Here is a 22,390-nt window from a genome sequence, read left to right on the forward strand (position 1 = left end):
AGAAGCACCGCTGAAAGCTTCTATCATCCAGGTATAGTTTCTGGAGGAGTTGATGAACTCACAGTGCTGGGTGCACCACTGAAAGGATGTAGTGGACTTAAGACAGAGGCGCTGAACGAATCTAAGCTGTTTTTCAGCCCTCCTAAAGCACAGCTACTCTCTCAATAAAAAAACATGTTAACTACTAGACCATGTTAACCAACGAAGCTAGTCACTGGGTGGACAGAAGCCCTGCCCATGATGCGAATCTGCATCTATTGTGAACCGCATTTCATGTGCGAATGAACCGAGTAAACTCTTTCGTCTATTTACGTGCAAATAGCACAATTTGTGTGCGCATACTGCGTCTGGTGTGAAAACAGCATTACAGATGGGTTCTTGAACAGCACATTGCCAGCATTAGTGTGTCCACACTACAGTTATTACCCAGTGCACAGTAATTTGCTAAAGGATGAATTATACTTCTGCATCGCGTGATTGCTATTACTTACGGCACATCTCTTGCAATTTAGCCATGGATATATACATCTGTGTTCTTTTTGTGTTGCTCTGCAATAGCAGAAACGCTAACTGGTAGTTTGATTTCTATGTTCCTCTGTATCGAGTTTATTGGCAGAGGTTTTGTTTACACCAGAAATGCCTGTAATGCTACCTTACTGTACAAATAGCTCAAACTCGCTCATTCAGAGACAGGAATGGCGGAGTTGTAATAACTTTAATCATAAAGTAAACACAAAACAAATGTCTCCATCTGAGCTACTCAACGGGACCCGACACTTGTTAAACACTCACTCCAATTGGATCACTCCCGCGACTCTCTGCGCTGCCCACACCCGTCAACTCTACCAAGCTGACCAATCGCAGAGCTTGCTCTACGTGTTGTTTCAACGTGTAGTTACATTCTTTGAGAGGTGCACGTCAGGATCGGCGTCAACCACTGTGAAGTGTCTACGAGTGTGCAAAGGCTGCGCCAGACCATACGTGTAAAGCAGGTCGCACACCGGAAGCGCCGCTCGGCACACACCAGACGCGGACAGTCGCATGATATTTAACATAAAACTAATCAGATGGCACTCTGTGGCGCGGCAGAAAAATGAACAGTGTCCTGAGTTGTGGCTGGGCGCCGAGTGTGTGTACCCTGATGGAAACCTATGTTTAGAATTCTGAAATGAGTGGCACTGCGCGGCAGTGCTTCCGGTGTGCGACCTGCTTAAGACTAATCAACGGTAGTAAGGCAGAAGTATCAGCCTTAAGGAGATCGATATCAGTAACTTCACTGGCAGGTCATCCTGGTGTTACCATTTCAGGCACCAGAAGAAACCGTTCATTCAAGCACAAATGTTGTTTCAGGAATTGCCGATTGACTTGAATATGAAGGTAGAAGGTTTTCGTACTTCTATTCAGTCATTCCTGATCTTATCTGTTATTAACAATTGATTAAAATATACAGAAATACTAGAACTACTCAAATTATCTAGCATAGATAACTTAATATTATGACAACCTTTTTACTGTGAGGTTAATATCCCTGCCTGTGTTGTCATATACATTTAAATCTTCAGAATACAACTATAGATACATCAGTGCCAGTCCATTTTGTCAGATTCATAATTTGGCCTATATTTCATTGCATAACTTGGGAGCCTCTCAACTGTTTTCCATTATTAGGCAGAATGGTTCTCTTTGCTTTATATTCTGTGCCAGTCCGGGCTAGTCACTATGGATACAGTTTCATTTTCCATAGTGACGCTGATAACTGAGCTCTTTGAAATGTAATACCAATGCGGCCGTTGTTGCATTAGTAACGCAAGCGTAATGATGAGAGATTTCTGTTTTTGTAACAATTTTGTTTAGGATACTTACTTAAATAACTGAAAAAAATAATAGTGCACCTGCACTTAGCTTGCTATGAAGAAACTTGTTGCCAGGTTGTCTCAAGTAGAAATAAAAATCCACCACTTAAGTTGAAATGAATATTATTTAACTCGATTTTATAATTTTTAAAATTATTATTCATTATTATTATTTTGCACACTTCAAGTATTTGAGAACTTCACAGCTCCTGCGTTCATGTCTGATAGTAGATATCTGTTTGCTTTGTGAGCTAGTCATGAGCCACAGTGTGAAACAGCTCATTGCTATTATTTATGACCCTTCCAAATAAGGTAAATATAGACTCTTTAATTCTAGGGAGAAACTCCTAAGGTTGTAACATAAAAAAAACTATTTTTTTCACACTTACCTCTCCGACAAACCTTATATTTAGATGTCTGACAGCAATTCAATATATTGTATCAATGTATTCTATGGATGCTTTGTATCCATGCATTCCACATACTCACACTCTTAGCTTGGAATTTATTGACCTTATTTTTCAATGCGAAATTGCGCTCATTTTTGCGACTGTTTTAGAACTTCCGATTCAGCTGCCTGTGGGAGAAATTACTAGGAATAATAAACGTCAGAAAACGTTTACACTACTTACTCTACAAACAAGTGTTTGCATGACAATACAGACAAAGTAGAATAATATAATAAGAAAATATCAGTTTGCAACACCAAGCAGCAAAACAAGCTGTTTTTAACATTTAAAAATGAGGAAGTCTCGAGCCAAAATAATTCAAATGGCAGTGCCCACTCGTTTGCGGAGATTAAGGTGAATAACACCATTACCTTTATTTTGAGGCTGCACGGTGGCGCAGTGGGTAGCATGTTTGCCTCACAGCAAGAAGTTCGCTGGTTCAAGCCTCGGCTGGGTCAGTTGGCATTTCTGTGTGGAGTTTGCATGTTCTCCTCGTGTTCGCGTGGGTTTCCTCCGGGTGCTCCAGTTTCCCCCACAAGTCCAAAGACATGTGGTATTGGTGACTTGTGCAGGCTAAATTATCCATAGTGTATGTGTGTGAATGAGCGTGTATGGATGTTTCCTAGTGATGGGTTGCAGTTGGAAGGGCATCCGTTGCATAAAACATATGTTGGATAAGTTGGCTGTTCATTCTGCTGTGGCGACCCCAGATTAATTAAGGGACTAAGCCGAAAGGAAAATGAATGAATGGTATTTTGATGATAATAATGTAAATATATTTTTAAAAATAGTCAAACTCAGATAAGGCATATACACTGATGCAGTTTATTTGTGTGTTGTTGTTGTTTTCCTCACAGTTTTGCTCCTTTGTGGCTTATACACAGATGCTACTTGTTTTCTGGAAAATATGTTAGTCGATGTCTGTTTGTAACTTAGGCAGTTGCAACAAACATGTTCTCCCCCTTTCAGTCCACATAATGGTATGGTCTAATCTCTCCAGTAATTTTCCATTGTCTGCTCCGTTGAGTCACTTGGTAGCAAGAGGGTGGAGCTACAACTGCAGTAAGACTGCTCTAGCAAGGTTGAAAAGACTTAATATTGTGAAAGAATTGAGTTGTTACAACAAATTAATGCTGTTTCACAGCAATTTACCTCAAAGATCAATTAAGTTTAGCAAGAAAATTGGAAAGCCTGAATGAAAGAGTTTTAGTTAAGAAAATAAATATGTATAGACATCACAGATATCTATATCTGTAGTACCACTTATTTTTTTAAATTATCAAATGTATAAGTGTATTGATAGCAATTAAATGGTAAAATTAAATAGTAACCTCTAAAATCTATATATAGCCCAAGCCCCGCCCATCCACCACATCTGCTTAGTTTTACTGTTAGGCTTTTAATCGCACAAAGGCTAGTCACACTTGCAAATGTCTCCTCCAAGCAGAAGGTGGCCTGCATTTGATGATTGCAGTGTAAGGTCACAGCTCTCTCTTCCTGTATTTGTTTACTTGTTTGGCTTTTCAACCGTTCTTTTGTTGCAGTATGATTTTAACTGTTCAAAGTATATTAAATTAGCTAAGTGTAATTTTAACGAAGTGATTACAAGTTTAACTTTAGCATCGAAGCTATTGCAGACATGCACTTAAATCAGTTGATTTATTTTTGTTATTAATTGAAAAGCCAGACATGTTTCAGATGTTCTTAATCTTACTATGGGACACTTCTTTTACAGGAGTGGATAGGTTCCACCCTCATTTAACACACCTGCTGGTATTTTACAAGCTCTATTGTGTGCCTGTTTAGAGACTAGACTAGCTCCAGTCTACACAAAGGACTGACTGGGAATGATTACGCTTATGTTTCAGTTTATCTACTAGACTACTAAAAAGCTGTAAAACTACACGTCACATCATGTTCGCCAACTATTGACCAGATACTTATCAGCTGTAAGCCTTAAATGACATTTGATTAAAGTAATATGATAATAAAATAGAACAGGCCATGCGTTGTGTAAAACGTATGCTGGATCAGTTGGCGGTTCATTTCGCTGTGGTGACCCCTGATGGATAAAGGGATTAAGCCAAAGGAAAATGAATGAATGGAGAAAAAAGTAGTTAAGTTAGTTAGGTTAATATCAGACAGACAGAGGAAAGTAGCTGTGGAGTAGCTTGGCCTGCATTAAAAACCATGTGTTTGTTAACTGGAGGCATCATGTGCTCCTAATACGGATGGCTTTGCTGATTATAATGAAAGCTATTACGTTTTAATGCGACATATCACTTGCGGAATAATCAATATTTCAATAATTTCTGAAACTGCAAGACTTGCATTTAAAAGACGGTGCAGTTAATGCCCAGAGACATTGCTGCTACTCCATAACTGTCAGTCTTTGAGCAGGCGTCAAAAATCAGAAACGCCTGTATAGATTATGGAGCGCACAACAATGAGACAAAGTCAGAAGACTGAAGAATGGCCAGGTAGGTCAGTATCATTGCTTATGACAGGTGAATAGAAATCAAGACAAAAGACCACCTCTGTTATATGAAATCACATGGAGGTATGACGAGGCTTGAATACCAGAACACATTGTGACCTATGTGGTAGTAGTTGTACAAAACTGATTATATGGCAAAGCAGTGAATAAAATCAGCCCCTGTGTGGACAAATCGCTGAACGTATCTTGGTGCAAAAGAACCAGAGGAGTCAGGCATGAAGAAACATGCTGCACACAAGCTAGGCACTACATTAGACAAGCCTGAAATTGAGCCACTTTATTTTGATTTAGTCATTTCTTCCTGTTTAATTTGCATGATTTGTGCACCTGCGTGTTTATTTATTTATTTTTGTTGGATTGCCAGCAGCCAAGCTGGTGGCCATTTTGTGGTACTGCAGTGCTTGCTTGTATAAAATGGCAGAGTGGGGGAGGAGCTCTTAAAGAGACCTTGCTGTAAGTCTGGCTCTCAGTGCTAGCTGGAGTGGAGTGTGTGCAGGGTTTACTGCTGCTGTGCCGCATTTGGCTACTTGTGTCTAGAAGGATTTCATCCGTTAAATGTGTGGTGTTATTTCATGCACTTGTTATAGTTGTGTTGTTGTTGTTTTAAAGGCAATACTATTGCATAAAACTAGGTCATTAAGATCAGTTATTTTATTACATCTTCTAGTAGCTTGATACATTAGTTAGTTTGTGTCAATGTTAATAGAAACCTCCCAATTTAGAAAGTCATAGTTATCTGTCATGTGCCAATGACGTACAACCCACAGCTAAGCCAGCCTAAACTGGTTTCAGCCAGTTCCTGCCGGTCATGTCTGTGATTAGCTGGTTGTGCGCACAGTAGCATAACAAGGGGGAAGTCATTTTTTTTCCCAGAGGATGGTGTTGAATGATTAGTTTTAAGGATTATTTGTATGTGTTTGTACCCATTTCACCAACTACTCTCCATTACATAATGCATTTTATATTTGTAATGGATTAACTTAATGTTTGTGCTGCCTTGTAATTTACAAAATGGTATCTTCCTTTGCACATTACTGTTCTGCTTTGGTGTCTTCTATCTTAATCAGGCCTTGGGAGGTCTTTTTTCCAATTTAAATTTCTGCGCATTTGCCAAAATAGTGTAAATATGGTATTTCCAATAATTAGAATTTATATAGTCCACTGTCAAGTATTTTGATATTTATGTTTTACGTTACAAAATAAAAAGTATTAAATTTTTATTTGTATTTAAATTGTATTTACCTAGCTAATGTATAATACTAGTCAGTGAGGAAGTGAATCTGCTCCATTCTATCTAACCAGTAACTTAACTATTACTAAGATCCCTGTACCAGTAACTTGCTTTTGTATGTCATGAACGTTCTTGTGAATATCGTCATTCTCTCTTAATTCTAGTTGGACATGACTAAATCAGTCATGTGTTAGTTCGAGTAAGTCATAAGACTGATTCAACCCAGTAACTCAAGTTGAAACAAAAAGGTATGATTCAGTTTTAAAAAGCGGCACAATTTGTCACAGATTAGATTACCACTTTTGCATTGCAGCTTTGCGAGAACAATAGTAGATGTTATAGTCTATTTATAGAATCTGCATTATTTCGCAGGACTTTGAACTTTGACTTCAGACTGTGATTTCTCCTGCTTTAGTACTGTAGATTCAGCAGCAGCAGTAGTGCGTTGCCATCACTGATTAGCGGTGCAGAAAAATCTGTGGCTGCTTGAGCAGGGTAAAATAAGCATGTGGGACTTCATCCAGAGAAAACACCACATCATTGCATATATATCCTGAACTTGTTTAAAGAGCAAAAGTCTTGTTGAAATGAAATCAGGATTTCAAAATCAATTCTAGCAGAAATGAGATTTGAGATTAATACCTTTTGTTATTTGATGATTCACATTACTGGAATAACTATACAGACTCAGAACCTGCTCATCAAGCTTGAAAGTTCTGCTTGGACCAGTTTGACAAGCAATTTGAGGTTTGTACTCTCAATGGAAAGGTAGCATAATGTAAGATTTGGCAAATTCCGAACTACTTTAAAATTTTTGACACAGGCCTCTGTCTAGATATGAGTTACTTCATCTATATCTAGGGATGTAATTATGAACCAGAAGCCGGTACATAATTTATTCATGTATCTGAACAGAAAAATCAGTTGAGATGCCAAATTTTCCAATTGCTGCATAATTTGCTTGACGTAGAGTGTTGTCGGGATTTATAAAAAAAGGGTGCTTGAACACAAGATTCAATCGTTTCTTCTTGTGTAGTGTTTAAAAGTACACGACAACTGATGCCATGTCTGCGATGCTTCACAGCGTCATCAAAGAAATTTTAACATGTTTGATCTTCCCCCCTGTTGTCCACAAGGGGTCTTGTCATATGGGTGACAATTAACAAAAGGAGCAGGGAAACTTCTAGACGATAGATTGCGCATCGCAGTTGTCACTCGATTATTGTCGATGGCTGCGTCCGAAATCGAATAAATCCATACTATATATTATGCAAAAAACAGTATGCAAGCCGAGTAGTATGTTCGTATTCATAGAATTCGAAAAAGAGTATGTGAGAAGTACCAGGATGACCTACTACTTCCGGCGAGATTCTGAAGTGCGCATCGGATGGACTCTACGTTATCCCATGATGCACCATGAAAGAAATCATAAAGGGGAGTGAAGCGATGCAACTAATGCTGCGGTCACATTAGAGTTTGAGCTTGCGAAATTCTGTCGTATGTCGCTGCGAAAAGGGGCAGGATTAAACAAGATGATAAGACATTTAAAAAAGCGAGTGATCGGTCCATGTTTTATATTCCTGTCCAGAGAGGTCATGTTTTGATCTTCGACTGGTCTCACGCAGTCACATGATGCAATTTTCGCAGGTCAGAGTTCACCAAGCTTGAACTTTCCAATAGAGGGAGCTGTGAAAGTTGTTGCAGGAGCTTGCGTTTCCAGTCTGATGCATTCACATGCGTATGAATGGAAGTCTATGGGGAGAAAAGTGCAGTGTGACAGCAGCTTCACGCGGGTAGGCCATGTGATGATGACAAACTTTCCAATGACCGAGTGGTACATTTAATTTGAAATGCAGTACCTACTGAGTAGTAGGCGATTTTGGACGCAGCCGATGACTTATCCTCTGAACGTTATAGTGTTCGTAAGAGCAGCACTGCTTTGTTTACAGTGATTATCCAGGAAGTATATCACTTCAGTTCATAAGTGCCACCTACTGGCTGAGAGTGAATTTGTTTCATTCAGCTCATCTGCTGTTTCCTTCATATTATTTATGTATTAGGCCATGTATGCTACTTCTTTGTTTAGATCTTTTGTTTGAATTTCAGATTATTTCAGTTTTGTTCAATATTATTATTATTGTTATTAGCTTAAGAAAAGAGCATCTTTTTTTAATTTACCGGATAATATAATTTTGTTAACAAACTTGAATATAATTTTTAAAACTAAGAAACGTGAGAACCGAATCGTGAAATAAAATCATAAATTAAAATGATTTTTAATCTAGGCAGCTTTAACAGTTCTTTGTATGTGAATGGGGTATATGTACACGGACTTTTAATTTCAGTCTGCCAGCCCCAGGGCTTCCGGTTAATTGTCATCCCATACAAAATCGCTGTGTTTAAAATCTGATTTCTATATATAAAAAAAATAACGGCAGTCTTCACTGCCTGGCTGAGATACGATATAAAGTGGTTATCAGACTAAACAAGCAGCACTGCATTAAATTCTATTTTTTGTCTTTGAAAATACTGGGGTAAAATAATTTCCATATTTTTTATGACCTACAGTTTTTGCGCAAGCCTGCTGCTAATGACGGCGTCTGCGTTTAAACGGCCTTTCGTCTATTTTTCGCTTTAACAACCAAATGGATGCTTAAGCCTATTTAACTGATTATATCTGAATTACATTACAACATCAATGGTGTAAAAGAAATCGTATGAAATTAAAAATAGTCACAGGCTGAAAAACACTAGCTGTGCATATAGCCCATTTTCACATCCCTCCATTTAGTAATGGTACATTCCCTGCCTATTCCATTTGACCTTCCCCCACTGCTGTAGGAACTTCAGTCAGACTGGTAGTGTTGCCAGACTTTCCACTAAGGACAGTTGTGCTGCTTGTGAGTTTTGAAAGATAAATGGTTAGGACTTATATTAAAATATATATTTTTTTGTTTCAACATATAAACAAGTCAACATTTTAAATACAGTTGCAAACATAGCTATGCTCCCCTTCCCTGTAGTCTTTGTGTGCTCCTTAAGGGGAAAGTGACTAGACGTGCTTGCGTTCTCTCTTGGCTAATCATAGGCTATGCTTGAGAATCACTGTAGTACAGGTTCATATTCCAAATTAATTGCATTTTTATATTTAAAAAAGTATTTGTGTGATTGTGTGTGCAAATGTTTGTACTCAAAAGGCTCTGATTGAGACCTCAGTGCTGTTTGTCTGGCTTATCAGAACTCTGATTAGATGAAAATCAGATTGAAGTGACCTGTAGCTAAAATCTTTTTGAAACTAGGACATTTGCAATGGCCAAGTTAAGTGTCCCCCTTTCAGTTCTTAAATGGTACAATCCGTACGCTGGTAATTTTCCATTGTCTGCTCTGCTGTGCTACTTTGCAGCAGGAGGGTGGAGCTACACTGCAGTGTGACTGTGGTCTAGAACTAATCTCAACTAGGTTGATGGTTTAAAAGCTAAGTTATGTTTTATATAATAACAACAGTCTTTCAAATTTCTGTTCAGCTTCACATGAACATTCCAACTGTTCCAAAGGTTCAGTGTAAAAAAAAAAACCTTATTAAATAAACTGCTTTAGAATGATCATTTTTATCTCCTTTGCGGTTCTGTGTACAAACACAGTGCAACTCATTTGACAGTTTCAGACACTGTATATTGGTGTGTTTATTTTAATAACATAAATTATAATTGCACCCCTGTAAAATGCATGGTACAGCCCTAGCCCTGCCCCTCCCCCACATTGGCTCAGCTCTACTGCTAGGCTTTTGATTGCACGGAGGCTAGTCACGCTTGCAAATTTCTCCTCCAAGCTGAAGGTGGCCTGTGTTTGAGGATTGCAGTGTAAGGTCACAGCTCGCTCTCTCTCTCTTCCTTCCTGTCCTGTTGTACTTTTGTTTCTTTTAATTAGAATTCTTCTGTGAAATGTGTGGTTTATTGTTTATTTTCATGTTATCGCAGTTAGACATTTTGTTTGCGAATGTTTGTTGTCACTGCATGATATTGTGCACTAATACTGTGTGCTTGCTATTAACCAATTCATATGAGTAGACATAATGTGGTTCAGGGGTACTCAGTCCTGAGATTTTCCTTTCATCCGAATTTAGGTCCAACCCTCTTTCCACTCACCTGTGGTAATTTACAGGTGTTCCCGAGGAGCATGATTAGCTGGTTCAGGTCCTTTTTTGGAACCAATCACAATCTTCAAAACCAAATCTGCACAGAGGTAAAGCTCCAGTAGGATTGAGCACCCTTGCGGTAGAGCTAACATCCTTAGACATTCTCTGCTAACAATATCTGTTTTTAGAATGTAATGCTTATTAAAATAGCTTCCTAAATCTGTCTAGCTAAAATAGCTTAGCCATGCATGGTTAATATCTAGAAATGCTGCTGCTGTTGTCAGTGTGGCTCGTTAAGGTGTTGAAGATTGGGAACACCTGGATGGATTGAAGAGTACCTATGAAAGTGTAGTCCTTGGGAGCACACTCGAATGAGCAAAACAAGAGGTCTAATAAAACTCTGAGGAGCTACATGCACCTGATCATTTGAAACATCTTTTACGCTCTCCTTAAGACAAGCGGCCATCGTTTTGTTTTTGTGGGATCCAAAAACATGAATGACAGGAGACACTCTGAAGTTTCGCAGCCTTCAAGAGGATGAATTGATGACTTTTATATTGTGCGGGGGGAAAAGAAACGGCCACTGAATGAAACTTCAGCATTAGGAATCAGAGAGAAAGACACATGCTGAGTGCAAGTTGGCTAATTTAAATACCACTTTATTATTATTGTTCATTCTGCTTTAAGATGTGTGAATACTGCCACTGCAGTTGTTGGCTTGTTGTCAGCTGCCTAGGTGGTGGCCATTTTGTGTTACTGCAGTTTAAGAGCTGCTAGTCTGAAATGGCAGAGAGAGGGAGGAGCTCGTAAAGAGACCTTGCTGTATGTTTGTTCTGGGTTGTAGCTGCAGTGTGTGCACGCACGGTTTACTGCTGTTGTGCCGTGCCTGCGCTTGACTCGTGTCATTCTAGCCTTTCCTAGTGTTTGAGCTCTTATGCCTGATACTTCAATCAGACTACAAGCAAGGTTTAAAAGAAAGTAATGTGATATGACAATGTTGATTCATAAAGTAAATTAACAGTTTGATGGCGTAACTGCAGGATGATCGCTTAACCAGAATCCACTCAAGTGTTTTAGTTTTTTTTTTTAAACGGGAGATCTGTGAGATGTAAACTTGTCTCAGCTGGTTTCAGCCTGTTGTTGTCTGTTATTAGCTGACTGTGCCTATAGTAGCTTCTAGAGGAAAGCAGGATTTATGTAAACTGTTGTTGTGTGGGGAAGTGAGCTACACAGTTGTATTACTAATATTTTTACTGGACATCTGCGCTTGTATTTGGGCTACCTTCCCTTGAGATTTTTTTTCTTTAACATGATCTGAATTGTTTAGGTGATTCTGGTTTCTAGTGAGGCAAATGAAAAACAAAGTGTATGTATAGCCCAAAGTAAACTTTGCAAATTGTGTAAATTAGAGTTGTGGTACTTTTTTTAATCACACCAACATGGCCCTTCTTTATTTATCGTCTTCCGTATTAGTTCTTATTCTGTCTCTACTTTTTTAACGCTGAGAATCAATAGTCCAGTTTCCCGCCTTGTGGACAAACTAATTTGTTAAAAGGAATTAAAATCAGTATTCAGTTGATTTTAAATGTTGCACAGTACCTAATTTGCATATATTTTAGATTGTTTGGGTGTCTGATGCTGCCCTTTTAACCATACTGACATTTTGACAACACAATATAGATAAAAAAAATCTAATATAAACTGCAATAGAAACAGCAGAGTGACGCGAAACTAAATCTAGCCGAAACAACAGAGCAATGAAAACAGGAGAGTGAATGAATGTCATTTTTGCACCCTCGTGGCATACAGTCTCTTTATTGATTTCATTATGGATGCCGTATTATACTCATTTATTTTATTTCAATGGGACCTTGCGTTATGAGAAGCCAATACTTTGTGTACATGGAAATATTCAAATAATTCATGTTAGAACCACGTAGTTTAGCTGCTCTTGAACATTTCCAAAAATGGAAGAATGTGCACAGAAACACCGTTTAAGAAACAACTATTTATTCTATATCTCGAGCAATAAAAATCTCTTACGATCAAGGGATGCGCCTGAGAATTGTTGATTTTGATTGTAAAGTGTATCTAGGCACATATTGATTGTGGATTATGCTAGCACAATAGTGACATTGAGTGCAGTGCTGCTAGGCAGATGTGTGTAAAACAGATGCAGTGCAACTATTTCAGTGTTCACTCTGAAAGTGAATATGCCACGCAATGCAACAAAATCACATCTAATCAGATTAGTGTGTGTGGTTCTCATGGTTTCCACATTCTCTGCCACTGTGTTTGCGCAGTACTGCTGGATATTGCAAGTATATGAAGACGAAGCTTGTGTTTTCATGACATCCATGATGCCATTAGACAATGTTTTTCTTAATAATCTTGTAGAGACTGAGGAATTTGTCATATCAGATGTATCTGTAAATGGGTGGGGCTACCTGGTGTACAGAAATGGAAAGCAGATAGAGCAATATGCGGTGTCGTAGCTTGTCATAGCTAGGACCGAAGCGCAGATTAATGTGTGCTTTGGTCATGTCTGGTTATAGGACACTGTGAGTATATGAAAACGGTATTTTCTGTCTGCTAGAACACGATCAGTTATGACATAAATGCCATCTGGCTTTGACAAAATATGTGCAAATGTAGTTTTATAGAGATATCAGCCATCTAATATTAGAATATTTTAGAATGTTTTTGCTTAAGGTGGCCTTTTGAGTAGTTTTAATGTACTTTAAATTTTTATGTTGAGAAATGACAAAGAATTGAGAGGATGACATTGAAAAATGTTGAGTTGGATTAGAACAAGGACTGTGTGAATGGACAGCGTAGTGTCGGAGCGCTTAAAAAAAAAATAGCCAACATTATAGATGTCAAGTGACATTTAGGCTGATTTTCAGAATGACCCATTTTTTTAAATCACCCTCTCCCCATAAAGCAGTGTATGGAATATTTGGGACTCATTTCTCCTTTAAGAACTCACAAGAAAACAAGCGATTTAATTACACACTTAACAATTTCTTAGCAATTTAATTAGACACAGACACACACACACACACACACACACACACACACACACACATGTATGTAGGTTAATTACAAATTATTACAAAGCGGTGTGAATTGTTGATGAGCTAAAGAATTACTTCATCTTAAGCGATCAAATATGCCTGCCATTATACAGAGGCGACCGCAGCTCACAATAGTCATTACAGTTGTTTACATTTGCAAACGGCAGGAGTTTGAACTTTAACCTTGTTACAAACCTACTGCTGTGCAATAGCAAAACTACAGTCAGAAGATGTTTGTGCTGCATAGGGATGCACTTTAATGACTGTTGGAGGAACATGCTGAAAAAAAATAACATGAAGAAAATTTAATTTCTCTTGCAGTATTTTTTTAAAATGCAGAGCATATTCACTTTTGTGCTCCCTCTTGTGTTGACACAGAGCGGTGCACAAGAGAATCCCCTTTTGGGTTGAAATGGTACAATCCACATCGCAGTACTTTTCCACCCTGTTTTCTCTGTGCCTGCAGCAGTGGGGGAGGGGTCTGTTTTTGCTTTTCAGCACATGGCATTTTTTCTTTTATTCCTGCTGCTACTTTCTTTCTGTTTATTTTTTATTTACATCTCTTTTGTAAAGGTTTCTGGATGAATAGGTTGTTTTGTAACACCCTTTTAAAAATATGTATATATGTTAAAGCATTTCACTGGTCAAACAGTGAGCAGCTGTTTGAGAGGTGAAGAATCCTCTCACAGTCTCATCATGAGTCCAAAAATTGTCTTGTTTCATATGACGCTGTTCTGTTGGTTGTAACGCTACAATCGTGTGTAGCTACACTGTTTTTCTATTCTAGTTACAGCCAACACCTCACAAAGAATGTGCTCCGCCTCTCCACATGTGATCCCTTCCCCCTCCCGTTCTCTCTGTCTCTCTCTGTTCCTCTTTTCTGTGTTGTGTGTGCTTTGAGCTAGTTGGACACTAGGCATGCTCCTGTTTTTGCGCTCGCTACTAATCAAGGCCTACTCTTGAAGACTTCAGCCCAAGGTGGTTTTTGACATGTTTTGTTATTCGAAGATTTGATTTTTGAAAAAAAATTCAGATTCTTGGTGTTGATCAGGCACAAGATGAATGGGCTTTTTGACATGAGATTTGTTTTAGTAGAGATTCTCATGTTTTTGTATTCTTGGCGACAAGCGTTTTTTTCGTACGTTTTATTTTTGTCTCTTTGCGAGATTTGGAATCGTTTATTTGACATCGGACTCATTTTTTTTAGGTTAATGCATTCAGTTCTGCTTCAGAAGAAGGGGATTTTTTTTATTTTATTTAGTGCTTCGAATTTTATTTTTTTAAATTTATAAAAAAAAATTTTTTTACTTCACTTACCATGCGACTTCCACCAGGTAGCGACCTTCACATGAGGGGATCACGGCGGAAAAGCGTTTGGTTATTTTACGAACTTTTTTCTTTTTTTCTTTTTTTTTCTCTTCTCGCGATGCGAAAGATTTTACCCTGGGATGCCGTTCACATCAACTTGGATTCAAAGGGAGCACAGTCTGTTAGTGTAGGTTAGAGAGTGAGGAGGAGTAAGGCACAGGAGGAGTGTTGTAGAACTGCGCCTGGCTTTACACAGCAGCTCTGGCGACCATTTTGCAAAAGAGCGGCAACCTCAGCGTATATGATTACAGGCAGGGTGGGGGAGGGCCAGAGTGAGGCTCTGCGCGGTGAACAGCCCAGAAGAACAGGCTTCCTACAGGCTGGCAGCCATTTTTATTAGCTCAATGTTCTTTCTGTGAACATAGAAGTGGGGACATGGAGCAATGCAGAGGCACATGTCTGTTCATTTTGGGTTGAAGACTTTGGAATATGACTGTTTTTCAGTATTTCTTATGAGTTACTAACGGCACCTCTATTTGCTAGCTCTCATCAGCTTGCTTTATACTTTTCCCTTTGTGCCTAGCTTTCTTGTTCCTTACTCAGCAGTTTGTGGTAATGCTTTAGTGTTTAGAAAGGAACATTTGTTGAAGGTGTAGTTGAACTTAAAGTAAAGTTTAAATTTTTTTTTGTGGGGTTGTCTTGGATGAATGGCTGTTGACAGGAAGTTAAAGGTGTTGCAGATTGTCTATAGGGATGACATTTGGGGATATATAGAAGCCACGTCATTCACACCTGCCTGGATGGTTTTTAGTGCAGCAGTGCAGCAGCGATGTGGTGCCCTGTGGATTTTTGCTTGCAGATCTGTGCAAGACATTTTATGGGATGTGTAGTAAAGGAAGAATAACTACAGTAAAGCAGATACGATGCTTTAGAACGAACAGATTTGTTGTTTAGATCCAGAAAGACGTTTTGAAGCTATTAGTATTTTGATACTTGACCCTTTTTTTTTCCTGGATCAGACTGAGTTTTTAAAGAGCTATACAAGGTGGCTATTCTTTGTACTATTTAAGAAAATATTAGTGCTGACAGATAACCATGTTGAATTGCTTCAAATACTTTGTAGTCTCTTTAGATTGCACAGTTTTAGTATTCAATTGGTATTGTTCACATATTTTAGGATGTAATTAGAATTTTAGTTAGTTTTTGAATTATTGAAACAGTTTGTGTATGTGAAACCGTGTGATGTTTTAATTTACTGCTTATTCTGAAGTTACTTGGTTCTCTCTGTAGACAATATAAAGTACTGTTTTTTTTTTTGCATTGAATTTAATGCGTTATCTTTGTCATAACATTTGCACTACAGATTTAGCATGGATTAGTAATCCATAAAGATAGAACCATTAAAGTGTGTTTACTAGATAAACAAGCGGAAAATATTCCAGTACTCATCTGTTTTGTTAACTTCTGGGTTATAATTATGTAACATTCTGAGAACAACTTATTAATTAAAACATGAGGGAGTTTTGCTTGACAAAAAAGGAAACCTGTCTGGTTTTGAATTGAAGAACTAATATATAATTACAAATGTGTAATTTAGCAGTAATTAGTTTGAATATGTGCAAAACTATTTTTAAATTGACTATTTTTCTTTTTAGGATCCTCAAGCGACTGGCTGCCAAATCCATGAACAGGACAGTTCGAGACATCATAGCCTGGTAAGATATAAACCAATGTGTGTTTGTGATGCACAGAAGTACGGGTTTAATTTAAGTTCGATTGGTAACTTTTGAAAATCAGCATTATATAATGAACTCTACTTGTCGCTAGCAGATTCTGTAGTCTCCTGTTATTACTGGTTAAGAATTGCACCAATCGCATCAAGGGGGAGGATACAAAGTCTGCGCTCTCTCTCTTTCTCTCTGTAGTCTGAAATCAGATGCACTGCTGCTGTGGCCTTACCAACACTAGTTATGTTCAGTTGAACTTAGGAAGGTTATTGGGTTTTTGTCAGGTTAAGCTGCTTTTACATCAGATTACAGTTGTTTTTTTATTTATTTATCTTGTTTATCAGGGAGGCTTTTCTGCTCAGACTGAAAATGTAGGTAAACAGACCTAAACAGTACTTTTTACTGTAGCTGAACTTCCACCTAAAACAAAAAACAGGCTAAGTCTAGGGTTAAGGTTAGTTCTGTTACAGTTAAAGAATGTCTTTGTGATCAAGGGGAAGAGAGAATTCTAGAACAGCAAGAAATGTCTTTTTAGATAAGTGACAGTGACACCTTGTGGTCACTCCTCTGTAAAGACACTTCTACTTGGTCAGATTAATCAGACTTGTTGAGTACCACACATAGTTTAGCTAACTAGCCTGGGATCTAGCATTTGTTTTGACATATTCTTCTGTCATTTTTCACAGGTGAAAATGGAAGTAGCTGTACCTGAGGAACCTCAAAAGAAAATCTTTCGTGCACGGAAAACCATGAAGATGAGCGATCGACAGCAATTGGAAGTGCTGCACAACACCCTGGCAACCACCAACTCCGGCTCATCTTCCTCTCCACCTCAGACACCACTGATGAACGGCACTCATACCGAGGCGGAGAAAGACTTGAATAATAAGGAGGGTGATCTGATGTCACCTGCCTCAGATTCAGCCCGCTGTTCCCCTTCTCCATCCTTTCCCATCTCCCGATCGCCCTCTCCACCCAACACACAGACTACCTCACCTGCGATGGATTTGGAAGACCCCCTTGTGGCCACCGAGGAGAAAAAGGAGACAAGCAATAAAAGTTCATCCTCTTCACCTACTGCTTCTCCTGCTGGGTTGAGCTGTGACCCAGAGGTTAAAGAAGGATTTCTGTGCTTGAGCGAAGAAGATGAGACCCAAGCAGACAAAGATGAAAAAGACAGTAGTGAGGAGAAGATGAATGTAGATGCTGAGACTGAAGACCAAAAAGATGAAAAGGATGAAAAAGTTACTGATGCATCCGAGAACGCAGAAGGTGAGGACATCCAACCACCCTGACATTAAAGGTTGACAGGGTTTCTCTATAGAGTTTCATTACAGAGACTAGTAAAATGTGATGTTTTGTTCACAACCTCTACAATTGACTTCCAAGCAATTAGAGATCAATTCGGATTCTCCAATTTGGCAGAATTGTCATTTTATGTTTGCAAATTGGAATTGTTTACGAAGAAAGAGCAAGAACAGTTGTCAAATATTTTGAAGAATGTCCAAAATGGCATCTGACCAAACTGACATTGTATGGACAAAAATATGGAAACTTTTTATTTTAATAATTTAAAAATTGTGCATGTGGGAAATATAAAACATTTTTGGTTGAGCTTTGCCTGTCTGCTTTTAAAATAACTCCACTGTGTTGAGTTTCCTATATTACGTAAATAGTCGCTGCTGGCATTTGTTGTAGAGCTCGCATGAAGTTTAACCTTTGAGCTAACATTACACTAGTAACAGTAGGTAATTTAACAATTTAAGTTGCATGCAGTGCCTTTTAAGGCTAAACTCTACCTCCATTTAACAGCAGACAACAGTGCCCCTGTTGGTCTAAAGAGAACATTGTCCAAGGAGAAAGATGAAGAAGATAAAGAAATCGAGGAGGAAAGGGATGGGAAACGAGCAAGGCTGGAGGGTGAGGAGCTGGAGGCTCAGCTGGAGCTGAAAATCACAGCCAACGGTGGAAACCGGCACAAAATAGAGAAGGTTTGTTAGTTATTTGTCTAATATGGAATATGTATTGACGGAATCTCTCTGTTGAAATTCTTGCCATGAAAACAGCCTTGGTTGCTGACATGGTGTTAAATAAAAAATACATACAAGGCCATGTGGATAAAGTTTCAGGATTCAAAAATTTGTTAGACGGCAAGTAAAATCAAGCAGTTTAATCTAAGATTATGAATCCAAAACTTTTTATTCAGCTATTAACATTGAAGGATTCACAAGAATAAATCACTTTGGCTCTCCTGTGTCAATTTGTACTAGTCTGGGCAAGGATTCACAAGAATAAATCACTTTGGTTCTCCTGTGTCAATTTGTACTAGTCTGGGCTTATCTATTATTTTGAATGTTAGGTAGAATTTTGGAAAAGCGTGCTGAAAGAAATCAATTTAGAATTATATTTATAGGCTGTCAGAAATAACACACATTTGTTTTTTGTCTCTTTCCCCATTAGATGGTGCAGCAGTTAGTTGAGGAACGGTTACGCGTGCTGCAGTTGACTGTATTTGACCGAAGCTTAAAAGAGCTGAAAGACCGGGTGGAAAAGATCGACAATGTAACCAAACAACAGAATGCTCTCCAGCAAATTAATGCACTACAGGTGAGTTTGGAAGAAGAGAAGAATCAATGTATGCTGATATATTGCCATTGAACGTCTAAAACTGGGTCTCTCTTTGGATGCTTTTAATGACTGTGCAATGTACATATGTATCTTTCTAACGGTTTGATCATACATTAATGAAACTGTTAATTAATTTTAGAGTAAGATTTCCCGGCTAGCCAAAAAGTTTGGTGCTGCTAATCAGGCTTCGGAGAATGCAAAGAGAACTCAAGATGTAAGTGTTTAAAGCACAGCGTAAGCTATTTTTTCAGTTCTTGTTCTTTTGTGGTTTGGTGTTAAATGGTACAGAACTTCTAGTTCTTTCTATATATAATTTAAATTTTCAGATATTAGTTGCAGACAAAATGTGCTTTTGAATGTAAGGTTTAGTTCACTTCTAAGATAGTTTCATTTTGCTTCTCATTATTCAGGCTCAAGCTGCCGCTGCTGCTGCTCAGGCCAACAATGCAACCAACGTGACTACGCCACAACGGTAATCATCTGACAATGTCAAACTCTACTATTGGTTATTATGTTTCATCTAAGGCCCTGTCCACATTATCACTGTCATTTTCAAAACTTTAGTTTTGTTTTTCCCGTTTGTCTACACGAAAACATAACTGAAAGCGAAACTTTCTGAAAACTCCACGGTGGAGATTTTCAGAAACTCTGGTTACAGTGTGGTCTTCTTGGGATTTTTAAAGCTTTATTAAAGCACTGTGTGTCCCACATCGTTTGCATCAATGCAACGGTATTTTCTGATGGAAACATTGTATGTAATTTACTCGCATTAGGTGCAAACCCAACACAAAAGGCTTTAATCGCCACCTGTTGGTATTGCATGCCCTTAACAGTGCATCACAGTGGGTTTTTCACGTAAATCGTTTGCATAAAACAAAGGTGGAGAATAAAAATATCATGTACGTGTGGACAATGTGCATTTTGTTTTACCCAAATGAAGTAAAATGTTCTGTAATGTTATTTCTATTCTTTTACAGTACTGTTAAAACATCAGTGGATTCCAAATTGTCCAGTTCCCCTACTGTCTCTAACTCAACTGGTGAGCTTTCTGAAAAGCTTTGACTGACTTTTAATAATTCTACCTTTTGATTCAAAAATCTAAAATTTATTTATTTTTTTTTTTTCCTCAGCGGTCCCAGCCCAACCCAAACCTCTGTCCACGCCGGCTACGCCAACTTCCTCTGCTCTGGCTTCCACTGCGCCTATTCTTCAGATCATCTCCACAACCACAAGCTCCACTCCCTCATCCACCTCTTTGCCTGGTCAGTCCCAGACTGGCACCCTACTACTAAAGACTGGTCCAAATCAAACAGTCATGACCAATGCCCCAGCAACATCAGGGGGTCAGTCAGTGGCCATTCAGCCACTTTTAATTCAGCTGCCTTTAGCAATGGCCAATGGGCAAAGTGGGGCGCTAGTTAATGCCGCCGGTGGAGTCGGTTTGATACCGGTGTCGTCATTATCAACGGTTAGTAGCATTAATAAAGCAAAGACGACTACACCTGCTACCACCTTTATCCTTCAGAAGACCGCAGGCAATGTTTCATCTTCCGCCACTTCGTCAGCTCCGGCAGTGTCATTAGCAAGGGCTGTGTATCCGGGTGGCACAGGGACTGTTAGTTCACCCAGCACAGGGATATCTGTGACAACTGCCAGAACACCTACACAGTGTGCTGCTGTTGTGGGAGTTTCGACAGCAGCCGCTTCTCCAGGAACCACAGGACCTGCAGCGACAGGATCAGCAGCAGCTGCAGCTGGTTCACCATCGGCTTCTGCATTGGCTTCTAAGACAGGTATGAGAGATTGTCTTGTGTAAAGCCTGTGTGTTTTCTTTTTTGTGTGTTCTTTTGCAGGACTTTTTGGCCTAGGGAGGAATACAGATTTCAAAAATAATATTTAAAGCATGGACATTTTCATCATTCATGCTTCGTGAATTATTATTGCTATTATTACAATTATTGTTGCTGCCTCATTCAGTTGTTCTTATTGTAATCACTGTTTCGTTGCATAATCTGGTCACATTTGGATGCATTTCCCCATTTTAGAATGTAATTGATTTAAGTATTTTGTAAGTTTTTGACTTATTTACTAGTGTATATACATTTGAGCATGTTTGACTACTTTTATTATAAAGTAAGGTATAGTTTTATTTATCGTTATACAGTATGTTATTCCATAATGTAATGTCTTAATTTTTCTGTTGCAGATAATCAGGCCTCGACACCAAAAACACCCTCTCAGGTGAGTCTCATTTTAAACTAAGCTGACGTGAAAAAGTATTTTGCCCCCTTACTGATATTTATTTAGTTTTTCCTGAATCTTAAAAACCTTCATTTCAAAACTGAATGGTTTACTGCCATCTTTGACTAATATTTACATTTGTTTGATTATCTGAAACCTGAAATTGTGACAAACCTGCAAAAATAAAAAATTCAGTAAGAAGGCAAACACTTTTGCACCATTATATGTGGTGTTTAAAATATATCATTGCAAGTTCCACTATTGTCATGACTAAATTCTTCTCTCCATAGCCTGGGCGTCCTAAAGGTTCTGTGATTGATCTGACGGAAGATGACGATGATGTTCAAGGTAAAACCACTGTTATTGATTTCTCAAAATGAAGGTGTACTCGCATTTGCTGAAATTTGTTGTCAATTAGGTAGCAGTATATGAAGAACCATAATTTGCACAAAAATGACTGGATTTTTCCTAGTGTTGCTGAACAGTGCATTGAGTAAATGAATTCATATTTAAATAAACTAATAGTGTTGTATAGATTTACTCATAATTATGCAGGTTTTTTTTAATCTCTTGATATTTTTAGAGTACCATTTGTCATGTTTCGTAACTCTTTCGCTTTTTGTTGGTGCTTTCCAGTGACTGGAGTCCAAAAGGCTACTGTTTCCCCTGTCACTACTCAGCGTTCATCTGGACCACCTCCACTAGTCAGCTCTACTCCTAATACTGGTGAGTGTCTCGCTGAAGTACACCTTTTATTTTGTTTTTCCCTTTTTTTTTTTTTCTTTGGTTTATTGTTGTCACATGTTTAGATTGCTTTCTTTTTGCCTGCCATTGGTGCTTATTTGATGCATGAATAGCAAAATTTTATTCAGGAATAATGTGGAAATGACTTACAGTTAAGCCTAACATTTAAAATAAAGTCTTTCCTTATTTAAAGTGAAAGTGAAACTATCGGTGCATAGGAAATAAGTCTGAACTGTACAGAAACTCACACATTTGACACCAATACTATACAAATGTGTGCATGATTTGCTTTCTAGGCATTATTTGCATTTTTCAGCATGTTTTAAATAATAAAAAATGGAAGTGCGATTTTTGTTTGAAGAATAAGGTCAATGTAGCAAATTGCTGTAATTTTCTATATTATTTTATAGATGTATTGCTGACTTGTTTGCTCTTTTCCCTAGGTACAGGAGTTAGATCGGCACAACGTTCCTCTGTGGTGAGTGTTTCCATATATTCTA

The 22,390-nt window shown here is 38.3% G+C and overlaps 1 protein-coding gene across 7 annotated transcripts in view; it reads left to right on the forward strand.

The window, feature by feature from the left end:
- atf7ip (activating transcription factor 7 interacting protein) overlaps nt 1–22,390 on the forward strand; it is a 46,461-nt gene that overhangs the window by 22,994 nt on the left and 1,077 nt on the right. The window contains exons 1-13 of one of the 7 annotated variants that reach the window (XM_056456687.1): nt 9,871–9,890; nt 16,206–16,265; nt 16,964–17,549; nt 18,090–18,268; nt 18,738–18,884; nt 19,045–19,119; nt 19,316–19,377; nt 19,883–19,944; nt 20,036–20,698; nt 21,112–21,146; nt 21,437–21,494; nt 21,783–21,872; nt 22,334–22,368. In XM_056456687.1, coding sequence (XP_056312662.1) covers nt 16,970–17,549; nt 18,090–18,268; nt 18,738–18,884; nt 19,045–19,119; nt 19,316–19,377; nt 19,883–19,944; nt 20,036–20,698; nt 21,112–21,146; nt 21,437–21,494; nt 21,783–21,872; nt 22,334–22,368 — 1,986 coding nt within the window. In that variant the 5' untranslated portion in view covers nt 9,871–9,890; nt 16,206–16,265; nt 16,964–16,969. Of the gene's footprint in view, nt 1–9,870; nt 9,891–10,191; nt 10,273–14,113; nt 14,221–15,189; nt 15,596–16,205; nt 16,266–16,511; nt 16,649–16,963; nt 17,550–18,089; nt 18,269–18,737; nt 18,885–19,044; nt 19,120–19,315; nt 19,378–19,882; nt 19,945–20,035; nt 20,699–21,111; nt 21,147–21,436; nt 21,495–21,782; nt 21,873–22,333; nt 22,369–22,390 lie in introns of those variants that run through there. The other 6 variants (XM_056456682.1, XM_056456683.1, XM_056456685.1 and 3 more) reach the window with 6 other exon arrangements.

Source organism: Danio aesculapii, chromosome 1, assembly GCF_903798145.1.
Source record: "Danio aesculapii chromosome 1, fDanAes4.1, whole genome shotgun sequence".
NCBI lineage: Eukaryota > Metazoa > Chordata > Actinopteri > Cypriniformes > Danionidae > Danio > Danio aesculapii.